Source organism: Pristis pectinata, chromosome 20 (genome assembly GCF_009764475.1).
Source record: "Pristis pectinata isolate sPriPec2 chromosome 20, sPriPec2.1.pri, whole genome shotgun sequence".
In the NCBI taxonomy this organism is placed as follows: Eukaryota; Metazoa; Chordata; class Chondrichthyes; order Rhinopristiformes; family Pristidae; genus Pristis; species Pristis pectinata.
In genome coordinates, this window is record NC_067424.1 from 36,398,137 (window position 1) to 36,411,052 (window position 12,916).

Consider the following 12,916-nt stretch of genomic DNA (forward strand, 5'->3'; position numbering starts at 1 on the left):
AAGTCTATGCAGGCAGAGCAATCTCATTTCCCCACTTTTTTGCCTTAACCTAACCTCACTCCACTTAACTTGGGGTAATTTAAGTGCCATTTAACTTACCAAACCACACCTTTGGGATGTGGGAGGAATCTGGAAATGCAGGAAATCCATAATCACAGGGATAACATTCAAACTCCATACAGATAGCAACCAAGATCAGAATGAAACACAGATCACTGGAGCTGCAAGACAACTGCATTACCTACAGCTCCACCATGCCACCTTGTCTCAAATCACTTAGTTTCCTATTTTCACTAATACTGAGCCAGCTGTGTCATTGGCACAAGGGCCCTGCCTTTCCCAAAGCCAGATCTAGTTACAGCCTGCTGGGAATAGATAAGGTACTGAACCACTTTTCCATCAGGTAGCTAAAGTGAAATGATGCAGAATTCCCATTTGAATTCTGGTTACATAGGCAAAGCTACATTTATTAGCACTCATTTATACATAGGATGTTAACAATCATGCATTATGGTCATTTGAAGCCAGGGCAGTAGATTCACACTGGATTTCAGAGGAATGAGACTGTAGAAGCACTTTAAAGCACACACACACAGACACAAGGGGAACAGGGCCATTTACAGGCAAGGAAGGCCAACAGTAGAAAGCAGCACCATGTTATGAGCAAAAAGATGCAAATGAACAGAATGACCACAACATACACATCTATCATGAATAAAGCAATCTTTATTTACATCAGCACTTATTTAGAAAGAACAGAAAAGTTACAAGAATAAAATCAAGAGGCTCAGTTACACTAAAGGCAAAATTAGGTGAAGCCTTCTGTATTTTCATAAACCTAGATTTGTGCAAAACAATTACATTGCCATTATATCCAGTTGCTCCAAGTGAATGAGGGTGGTCAATAAAAGGGCCTGCTCATTGGATTATTTATTTGTCCCAAATAGCAGATTATTCCTGATACAAGACAACTTAATAGATTTTTCCAGTTACAACACCTTTTTCAGAAACAGCTAAGCCCAAGAAAAAGGGGAAAAGGCAAAAAAGCTTTGGTTCATTCTGTAAATCATAACTGGCATTTGGAAATGTAGTTAGAGATGGTTAGATGTGGGTCAGTGAGGTCAGGAGCCCATTCTCACTGCTAACTATCAAAGGGAACCTTTGTGGAAAGTTCTTGGGAGTACACAAAATGTGAGCAGGGACCCAGATATCCACAAACCCCACAGCCCCTTCCCACCCATACTCTTGAAAACATTGCAAGGCAGCCCTACACCTTGCAGAAAGGATTTAAAGTACTGCCACAAATCCATTCATAATACTTTTGTTGCAACTGATTGATGGTAACAACCCACTGTAAATAGTATCAGTGCTATGTGTATACTAGTTTCAAATTTTTGCATAGTTTGGGCATTTTCACATGAACTGGCTTTGTGTGTTCTCAGCAGCCTTCTTCCCCACAATTCAGGATGTTAAATCATATTAAAACAAATTCTTCAGAGACCAAGCAAGTCTTTAGCAATTTACTATCATTTCAAATCTCTTCAAACTCTCAGGATTCACTTCAAAAGATGAATACATTATTCATCCAACTCCTGTATTATTCATAATACCAGGAGCTGAATATGCTCAAAAAAACTCATTGGACAAAAAAGTATTGTGTATATTTACCAAAATAATTACATATGCAAAAAAAGTCAGCCGTTATTACTGGCAAAGCTGAAATCTTAACAGATCAAACTTTACAGGCAAATCAGGTAAAGGTTCTCCTGTGTTACTGTCTGATATTCACAGGAGTTTACAAAAGGTCACCCAAAAGTCCCTGGTATGACTGATGAAAATTTTGATTCCATTTATTGCCATTTTCATTGTCCTTTTAAGTGGCATTCCCTAAACAAAAGAAACTACATAAAATTGTATATAGCAATATTTCTCAGGAAAAGAAGTTGCATGTGCACAGGTACAGGTTAATTTTACAGCACCAATCCTCTGCTACAGAAAACAGGCAGATACAGGGTGGAGTAGGCACTGTTTCTCCTGATCATAGTAGTATCCCAGACCTTCAGCACCAGAGAACATTGGAATTGTTGATAGATACCAATGAAAATATGGTTGCTGTGTACCAACTATTAGAAGCACTGAATCTCTCTGTACAAGAGCTGATTATTCAGGTCACTTCCTGCTTTTCCAAAACCAACAGCCAAAGGAGAACACAAGACAGCAGTGTCTGATGTACAACAGTACAAATCCATCCCAGACACCCAACCCAGGAACCACTCACTTTCCAAATAATTGGAAATACTCAAAGTTAGACAGAGCCCAAGTCATTGTGGGGTGTGTACTGAAAGTGAGAAGCCATGTCCCCCATCTAAAACCCTCACCATTATTCAACAATATTTGGCATCTTATTTCCAAATGGAAAAAAAAACCCGTGCTGTCCATGCCAGTGCAGCAGGTGTCAGTGAGCTGTTGGTAACTGGACAACTACCAAACAGTTGAAGGCCAAGTTTGTTCTCAGCAGTGGTGTAAATGCTGACAGACCAAACTCAGATGGACAAACCATTTTCTGCAACAGGAGATGAACTGCAGTCTCATTGTAGAGATCATTTTATTAAACAAAGGTACTGACTCATTACCCACATGTAGAAAGGAGCACTTTATTCTGGCACACAGCATGAACGATGATCTTACTTGACAGGCAATAAGCAGGTGCGTGGAATCAGGTTAAACCCAGGGTCTGCAGCAAGGAATTCTCTCATTGCCAGAAAGTTACAAACCTTAGGCATTAATGTAGTTAGTGTGCACGTTTCCAGTACTGTTTAAGCCAATAAGTCATTCTACAATCAGTGCAAAACAAGCCTTGGTCAAGGGAGAAACATTTTCTTAGTCTGATACCCTGTGAAGTGATTTGATTCATTTGAAGAATTTCCCAAACAGAAACTGTTCAGTGCAGGATCCTCAGTGAATATTACCGATTTGCTCCATTGGTAGTAGCACAAGCTTAAGACTAGTTTGGCAAGTTCTGATTCACGAGGAATAGCATTCAGAATGTCAGGAAGCTGTGGGCTCACTCTTGTGGGATGATTTTTTTTTTGAAAGTGAAAGCACTTGTTAAAAGTTTCTGGCTATTTACTCCTTTACATGTTGGCATGTAAAAACAAAATGAAGCATAGCAAACAAAACAGTCACATTACACTGCTCCTTAAAGTGGCAGCCCAGCACAACCAAGGCCTCTTTAATTACACACTCCTGTATTGTTGAGCAGTTAATACCAGAATCTGATACAGCTTTACTGGTGTAATTAGGACAAGCTACAAAATAGTGCATTGGAAAACTAACCCACAGGTGCTAGTGCCTTTCTGACACTTTTCATTTTAGGAAACACCCCATTAGATCACGTGCCTAAACAATTTGTTTTTTCTGTACAGTCTGCAGTTCACTCACCTCAGCCATGAGGCTCTGGCTTGGCACAAAGAACCCCACCCCTTGCAGTCCTTACCTGCAATATGGCTCATCTGGTTTTCGAGACAGTTAACTTGTAGGAACTTAAATTAAGCTCACGCCCAAAACTTCAGCACTGTACTACACCAGTGGAAACTCAGCAAGTCGAGCAAATGGGCTGAAAAGACTGAGCATACCCCATGTGCTCATCTAAGTCCTGTATAGGACCATGTCCCTTCCTGACCTGCCAGCGTTACAGGGAGACATGCATGCAGCAGCAAGACAGTTCTTTCCACAGTCTGCTACTTTAGGAGTGCTAGACTTCATTCAGAAACTGAGGCTTAAATAAAACAAAAGTGCACACAATGATTGAACCATAAATTAATAATTTGTTCACTTTCCATTTCGGTGTTTTTCTCTATGTACATTCCTCAGTCACGTCCTGGGGTTGCTTCGTCAAGCACAGTGGTTAAGTCACTCATGATGGTTTTGCTCCTGGGAGCCAACTGGCGGGGAGATGGAACTGATTTTGAAGATGTTAATGTGAAGATGGGATGCGATCTGATTGCAGACACCTACAGAGTAACGGATTAGGTCAAAGAGAGACCAGGCCTGAGGGTCAAAGCAGAGAGAACAGTCAGTGGGAAAACAGTGCAGTGGCCCCTCCATCACTGGCCACAATGGGACAGACAAATCAACCCCTTGACATCCTAACATGCAGAGACAGAGACCACTCACTCCCTAGCTCTAAATTCAAATGGTATCTACAATCTCAAGGTGATCATAATTTTACAAAGAATTGCCACAGAGCTGCCCCACTAGAATCAATATGATGCTGGAGAAACTCAGCAGGCCAGGCAGCATCCGTGGAGAAAACCAGGCAGTCTACATTTCTGGTCAGGACCCTTCCTCAGGACTGAAGATTGGAAAAGGGGAAGCCCAATATATAGGAGGGTAAAGCAGAGCAGTGATAGGTGGACAAAAGAGGGGAGGCGCGGTGGGCACAAGGTGGTGATAGGTAGATGCAGGTGAGAGATAGTGATCGGCAGGTGTGGGGGAGGAGGAGAGAGCAGATCCACTGGGGGATGGATCGAAGGTGGGGGGGGGGGGGGAAAGAGGAGATGGGGGTAGAAAAAAGATAGGCTAGGAAAGAGAAGAAAAGAGTCATGGTTGTGGGCGAGTGTGGGGGGGGGGGGTTTTAGGGATTACTTAAAGTGGGAGATATTCAATGTTCATGCCGTTAGGCTGCAAGGTCCCAAGACGGAAAATGAGGTGCTGTTCCACTTTAAGTAATCCCCACAACTCCACCCCACACCTTTTCTTCCCTTTCCTCGCCTCTTTTTCTACCTCCTCTTTGCCCTCCTTACCTTTGACCCATCCCCCGGTGGATCTGCTCTCCCCTCCTCCCCCGCACCTATCGCTCTTACCTGCATCTACTTATCACCACCCCGCCTCCCCTCTTTTGTCCACCTATCACTGCTCTGCTTTTCCCTCCTATGTATCGGGCTTCCCCCCTTTTCCTATCTTCAGTCCTGAAGAAGGGTCCTGACCCGAAACGTTGACCACCTGCTTTTCTCCACGGAGGCTGCCTGGCCTGTTAAGTTCCTCCAGCGCCATTGTATTTTTCATCTAGATTCCAGCATCTGCAGTCCTTTGTTTCCCCACTGGAATCAATCCTATTCACACCCGGAGCACTGTTCATTTTAACTGTACATTTAATAAAGATGAGATATAGTGAGAGAATCACAGTGTCACACAAAGTATCCTGATGCAGACCAACGACTGTATTCCCGTGGAATTGGTGTTTTATTCCAGCCAAGAAGCAGTTCATCAGAAACACAGCAAAACTGTCCATCTTCACTTTGGCAGCAGCTAGAGGTCCTTGATTTTCTCACCAGACTGCACACTTCACCTTAGGTCAATGATCTGCCAGCACACATCCCTTCCCTATATGGCACCTTTTATGCAAGAATGAACCAATTGCCTGCGGGCTTGGGTGCATCTGTGGCTTTGCATATTCTTGGCTAGAGACTGTAATAGGTACATTTCAGTCCACTTATTGTTCATTTAGATTTTCTTTCTAATTCATTCTATTTTTGGGATCTGGACATCACTAGCTAGTCTAGCATCTATTTGCCCAACCCACTGTCCTCAAAGTTTATACCATTGTCTTGAACCCTGCCACAGTGCTCCTGGTGAGACTATTCCCAGTGCTGTTGGGTCGGGATTTCCTGGATTTAGACCCAGTGTTGATGAAGGACACGTGATACATTTCTGCGACACGAAGGTCTGCCCTCAGAGAGGAAGCTGCAGGTGTTGTCCCTGGGCACAGGAAGCCCATTCCCTTAGTGGTAAAGGTCACAGGTTAGGTGGTGTTGGAGTTACCCAGATGAGCAACCAGAATATATTTTGTAGGCAACACACAATGCAGCCACTGCGTGCTGCGGTGGAGGGAACTGAAGATGAGGGAAGCGGTCGGGGACCAACCAAGCAGGCTGCTTTGTTGAGAACTGGCATTTCAGTATTTTAAACTGGTACCATGCCAATTTGGGCTAAGCTCCATTTAGATTGCTGTATTCATACAGGGATTAGGTAAGGTTCAAATCAGACTGAATCTGCCGGCACTGTGGAAGATCAAAGGCCAAACGGCCTTCTACACATTGCTGATTCAATGAAATGCCCATTAGATATCCAGGATGAAGGATGTGCCCGTTTGAGGGACTGGGTCTGAGATGGCAGCACCTCCACCTTCTCATCAGGACTGTTGGTGAACCAGTACAAAGAGTGCTGTGACTCAGTCAGTGACAGGAAGAGACTAGGCAGCCCGGGATATTCAAGATCAGTGTCCAGTGGAAACAATAAACGTGGTCTCCTTTTATAACTATTTCCCAATAACAGCCCTGGTATTAGATGTTAAAGACAGGAATTAGTTACAACTCGCTGGGACTGCATGGGAGAAGGCAGGACACACCACTCCTCTATCAGCCCTACCCGGGCATACCCCTCCTTCAAGGCTGGGCGGAACCCCACTCCCAAGCCCCTGATGGCATTTCCTCCACACATCTCTTCAGTAAACCCCTGAACTCATTACACCATTCACCTCCTTCAAGCCCAAGGCCTGACATATTGCCACTACTTGCTCACCATAGCCAGCAGTCCAGTAAAACAGATTTGCCCTCTACTGGGGCAAATTATAGTGCACCTCCCTTCCCCGGCTCAAAACCACATTACAGCATTCAGTCACACAAAAGGAACAGTCTACAAATCACCCAACTGGGAAGGTGGAGAAAAATGCAAACAAATGAGGTGAGTAACAATACTCATGGTAGAATTCCTCCAGCCCCACAAATTAATTGATCAATTAGTGTAGATAACTGCACTAACAGAGGGATTTCCTACACAATTTACAGGACCCCTTTCCAACCAAATATACCAGAACCCCAAGACAAAAGCCTGCAGATGCTGGAATCTAGAAAAAAAAAGAACCCTGGAAGAACTCAGCAGGTCAATCAGCATCCATGGAGGCAAAAGGTGTTAATTGATATTTCAGGTCAAGACCCTGCATCAGGATTTTTGGGGGGTGGGGGCAGGGAAGGAGGAGGAAGAGGAGAAGGGAAAGAGGAACGATTGCCAGTAGATAGCAGTACAAGTAGAGGGGCGAGAGAAGGTGATAGGTGGAACCAGATGGGGAGGGGATGATGAACAAATGAAACCAGGAGACAGAAGGGACAGGAAGGATGAACAGAAGAAAACTAGGTGGACAGGTGAGTGTGTGGAAGGAGAGCATCAGGGGTGTGGGTTACCTGATACTGTGAAATTCAATGTTCATACCATTGGGTTGCAAGCCATCCAGGCAGAATAATGAGATGTTCTTCCAATTTGCAGTTAGTCTTTCCACAGCAATGGTGAAGGCAGAGGACAGACAGGTCAGTGTGGGAGTGGGAAGGAGAGTTAAAGCGACATACAACTGGAAGGTCAAGATGGCCACCCCCACCCCAGCTCTTCCTCTTCTGGATCCATCTCCAACTCAGGAGAAAGACTTGCCTCTAAAATTTACAAACCCATGGACTCCCACAGCTGCAGCTCCCATCCTGCCATCTCCAATTTCTGTCTCCGCTCCATCTGATCTCAAGATGAAGCTTTCTGCTCTCGGATTTCTGAAGCGTCCTCCTCCGGTAAACATGGCTTCCCTCCTGCCGTAGTTGATGGGAGCACTCATACACATTTCCTCCATTTCCCACACATCCACTGACCCCCTCCCCACTTCTCCAGGCAGAAGCACACTAGAGTTCCCTTGGTCCTCACCTTTCACCCACACAATATCCTCCGTCATTTCCGCCAGCTCCGACGGGATCCCACCACCACTCCCTGGTCCAGTTATCCCTCCCCGTTCCCTGACACCATCTCCTGCAATTGTAGGTGGTCCCTTCACCTTCTCCTCACCACCATCCAGGGAGCCAAACATCTCTTCCAACATGGTCTACTGCATTCGGTGCTCGTGATGTGGCCTCCTCTATATTCATGGAGCCAAGCGTAGACTAGGCAACTGTTTTGCAGGGCGTCTGCACTCCATCCACAACAGCCTTCTCGAGCTTCTATTTGCATGTCATTTTAACTCACCTTTCTTTTCTCCACACCAGCCCATCTGTCTTCAGCCTTCTCCATTGCTAGAGAGAGGCCAATCACAAATTGGAAGAACAACATCTCATTCAGCCAGGGGAGCTTACAACCCAATGGTATGAGCATTGAATTTTCCAAATTCAGGTAACCCATATCCCAGGTTACCTTGCTGCTCCCACCGGCCCCTCTCTGTTTGTTCACCTTTTCCATCCCAACCCATCACCCTGGATCCATCTGCCAATCATCCTTCCCTTATCTGGTTCCACCTACCGGCCTCTGACTCTTCCCTCCCCCAACCACTTCCATCTGCCGATTCTTTTCCTCCCCCTCATCTTACCAGCCTCTGTCTCAAGCCCTGGTCCAATCACAAACGAACATGCCTGTACGAAGTCCAAGGCCTCTTTGCTAAAGAGCATTCCTGTACCAAGTCTAAGGTCCAATTACAAAATACCATACAAATCCAGGGCTCCATTCAAAAGACCACACCTGCCATCCACTGCACTGCCCCAATCACTTGTGATCCTTCCTAGAACTGGCTGGGATTTTGTATCATTCCTTCTGCAGAAAAAGGACTTCAAGACATACTACTGGCCACAGAAATCTGGACCGGAGGACTTGAGTTAAGGAAAGATGGGATGGGCTGGGCTGTTTCCCCTGGAACAAGGGAAGCTGGGCGGGGGGTGACCTCAGAGGTTTATAAAATGATGGGCATAGATTAAAACTACAGGACATTGGTTTAAGGTGACAGCAGATTTAAAGAGGGTCCAAGGGGCAAGTTTTCCCCACACAGAGGGTGCTGGGCATATGGAACGAAATGCCAGAGGAAGTGGTAGAGGTGGGAACAACTACAATGGTTAAAAGGCATTTGGACAGGTATATGGATAGGAAAGGTTTAGAGGGATATGGGCCAAACACAGGCAAATGGGACTAGCTCAGATAGGGAACTTGGTCAGCATGGACGAGTTGGGCCAAAGGGCCTGTCCTGTGCTGTATAACTGAACTTCTGAATCTAAATCCACTTAACTAATGAAAACTCCCTGCTCCAAATGACCAGGTGGGTTCACCTTGTGGGCAGTGAGGGACACCTGGCATCTGGAAATGAGGGAGCCCAAGAGGGCAAGGCCAGATGCTGACCCACACCTATCTCCTGCTGTAGCAGTTCCAAGAGGGGGTAACTGTCACAGTACCAATTCACATCAGAAAACATCACACGCCCAGCTTTAGATCCACACTGCAAATCGACTGCCAATTGCAAGGCAACAGCAAGTAATTGCATCGACTACAATAAATTTGTTAACCTGTGGACCTGAAAGCAACCGAATTTGGAAGCTTCTAAAAGCAACGAAATGAACACCAGTTAAGGCAGCACAAGTTACTGCCCCAATACTTGCGACTTACCAAAGCAATCCAGAGCACCAAATACTCGCTGATAAAACTGTTGAAATACTGGTCTAGGAAAAGGAGCCCTGGGCCAACAAAGGCGGTGTCCTGCAAATGCATTTCACTCTTCGTCATGTGAGCCACCTGAGATTAGAAGGGAAAACCTATTTACTACCTTCAGAATGGGTTTGAGATGACAGTCAGCCAAACAAAACTATTAGATGAATACATGAACATAATTCTGCAGCATCTTTCATGCATCCGTGTTGCCCTAAACGGCCTTGGAGCCTTTTCTGCAGTGTAGTCACCATTGCAGCTTAGGAGATGCAGCAGCTGGTTTGTGCAAAGCAAAGTTCTGCAAACAGCAGCAATGCTCAGGATGGCAGTTTTTGTTTACACGTAAAAAGTGAGGGGGTGAACGCGAGCCAGGGCAGAGTATATCCCTGCACTTCAGAATAGTAGACAGGATCAGTCAAAATTCAACAGCTCTGACACTACCCTGCCAAAGGTCTGCCCAGTGTACAGGGTCAAATCCTGGCAGGGAAATTGAACCCATAACTGCCAACTTAAAGAGGTGGAGGTGCCAAGCAGAATACAAAAAGGCAAAGCTAGCTCAAAGTAACAGTTTGCACCGAGAGATTTATTATCGAATAATCTCGCAGTTCAGCTGCAAGCCATTATTGCAGAGATTGGAGGTTACAAAGTCAAGGCTTTAATGAGGATTCCCACTGCCTGAAGACTACAACAATCCATCCTGTGGCTGTTATTACAGGCCATCTGTCACTGTGCATTACTGTGATGACAGCCCCCAAAGTTCAGTGGATGCTCCTGCTGCCAGTCCTCAAACGAAGGTGTTGGGGCAGCTGCTACACTGCAGGTACTTACCACTAATTTATTGGTTATTTTTGCAGAGACAAAGCCAAAAGTGAGGATGTAGAGACAGGGGTTATTCTCAAAGAGCCGGCTGGTGGATTTCTTGTAAATCATCAATGCCAGTGTTATAACTGTCCCTATGTGCAGGAAAGGAGACAGCACACTTGTACCCTGTTAAAACAAAAGATCCATGCGATTAATAGAGCAGTCAGTGAACACACATCCTTAACATAACCACTGCAGGGAGAACTGACAGTGGCATTTGTGACCTGGTCCAGCTCTGCACCCACTCAGTGACAGGAAACACTGAGTCCAGACAGCTCCCGCCTTGGGGAACTGGCTCACAACTGGGAAATGAGCTGCACCTCATTAGTCCAACATGAAACAAGGGAGAACTGTCAACAAACTGTTACCACCACAATATGAATGGCACCTCCTGTGCTCTCATTTTGCATCTCTTTCCCCTGTTTCTTCACACATGTCCAGCCCTCAATTCACTTCCTGCTTTTGATCCATTGATTTTCTCTCCTGGATGTTACCTTCAGCACGGCCATGGGAAGGTGGTAGGGCAGAGATTTGGAAGTTTCGCCCCAGACCCAGCACTCACATCAGGAAGCTATGCAGTAATCAGTAATATTTCCAGAGAGACAGCAAATTCTTGAAGTTTGTACACACACCTGTTCCCCTCAGTCCTCCTGGAGCATCATGTATCAGAATTAACATGTAGCCCCCCAGTTTCCTTTCTGAATGATTCAGCTCCCCAATATCAATGTTAACACTCTGCCCCCGACCAACCATAAACCCTCCCCTCCCCACAGCCCATCACACTCCCTCATTCTCACAACCCTTCTCAAGTTCAGTCCCCAGATAATCTCAACGTCACAGCTGTTACAGCACATTCAGGAGCTCTGGAACTTAACCAATTGTCAAACACTGCACAGACCAATCCCGCCCCAGTCCCAGTGTCCTTACCGCAATGGTTGAGCCGTTCTTGCCAACGCCACCAGTGAAAATCACGGTGAAGTAGTTGGTGCAGGAGAAGATGGCACCTGCCACCACAAAGAGGGCAGGCACAATTTTAACTTGAATTTCCAACACTGGGATCTTTACAGGAGCAAAAAAGGTTTTTTTATATAAAAAAAGACAGAAAACATCAGAAATTCATTGTTCAAAATGCACAAAGCCATAAATTCCAGCATACAAGTCAATTATATAGGAATTTTTAGGCATCCAAATCATACAGTGATGCGTCTATCAGTACATCTTCCAAAGTGTGGGGCACAACGTCAGTTGGCGCCAATGTGAGGAACTTCAACTGGCTTCTCCCCCTCTTTCATGACAGACCACACGTCCACCCGTTACATCAGTAGTGAGGTCATATGGTCCTTACTTCCTGTCACTGCTGACGAACTGGCAGCAAGGGCGCACATCATCCCATGCTGCGTACTGGGTACCATTTGCACAAAGCTCTCAGTCACCTGGACAGTGACCTCGTGTTCCATCTGGGTAGTCCAAGCCCAAATGGTATGAACTTTGAATATTCCAACTTCTGGTAACTCCTTGTGTTCCCCCTCTCCTTCCCACCCACTTCAGATGTCCCACCTTTTCCCCCTTACACCCACTTCCAGTCCTGCTTCAATTGCCCAGTCTCATCCCCCTCCCCAATCTAGTTCCAGCTGCGCATCTCTCATCCGGTTCCACTTATCACCTTCCTTACCCAGTCCAACATTCGCACCTCTTGTTCCTCCACTTATCACCCTCCAGTCTCCATCTCCACCTCCTCTCCCCCAAACCTGGCGGCTCCTGCCCTTTTGTTGGTTTCCACCTATCACACACGTCCTGTCTGCCATCTCCATCCCTCCCCCCCCAGCTCCATCTGTCCATCATCCCTCAACCTATCACCTGCCAGCCCGCCTCACCTCTCCCATTTATTCTGGCCATCTTGCTACGTTGTCAGTCACAAAAAGGGTCTCGACCTATAACGTCGACCATCCCTTTCCCTCCACAGACGCTGCCTGACCTGCCGAGTTCCTCCAGCAGTTTGGTTTTTTGGAACAAAGTGAATGCCCTTTGCCCCCAGTCTCACAGCAAGTGAACTACACAAACTGCCCATCCCCAGCTTTTGGGCCCTGGTGATATTTAGCAGGCTTTGTGCTATTTGAAGTGGAGATAAAATTTCTCGGCTGCCCATAGACCGCAATCAATGCTATTGCTGCAACTGATGGAGCTGCCATTAACGTCGTTCCCTGTCTACATTGTACTGTGCCTGACCCAGTATATCCAGCAGCAGGGAGCGGCTCCCAGAGTCCACTTCAATCTGTCAATAAACCCATGAAAACACCTGGACACTAAAGCTGGAGTGTTGGCTTCCAGCCCCCATACACAAGCTCCACTGGTGTGGACAAAGACTTCTCCATATATTCACCAAGACCCCTGCAGGACGGCCTGGCTATTTTCCATAAATGTTTCCCTTCAGGACTAAGACTTTGCAACACTACCAATTGCAATTCATAGAACAGTACAGCACAGGAACAGGCCCTTCGGCACACTGGGAGATAGAAACTGGAGCTATATTTCCTTCCCCCCACTGCTGTGCTGGAGGTCC

The 12,916-nt window shown here is 46.0% G+C and overlaps 1 protein-coding gene across 2 annotated transcripts in view; it reads right to left on the minus strand.

Moving 5' to 3' along the window:
• Positions 1 to 720: 720 nt before the first annotated feature.
• The window catches only part of LOC127580929 (choline/ethanolaminephosphotransferase 1-like), a 35,110-nt gene continuing 22,914 nt past the window's right edge, over positions 721 to 12,916 (minus strand). For both annotated transcript variants that reach the window (XM_052034903.1, XM_052034904.1), the window contains exons 5-8: positions 11,284 to 11,415; positions 10,324 to 10,482; positions 9,457 to 9,582; positions 721 to 4,050 (exon numbers count right to left, since the gene is read on the minus strand). In XM_052034903.1, coding sequence (XP_051890863.1) covers positions 3,913 to 4,050; positions 9,457 to 9,582; positions 10,324 to 10,482; positions 11,284 to 11,415 — 555 coding nt within the window. In that variant the 3' untranslated portion in view covers positions 721 to 3,912. The remainder of the gene's footprint in view (positions 4,051 to 9,456; positions 9,583 to 10,323; positions 10,483 to 11,283; positions 11,416 to 12,916) is intronic.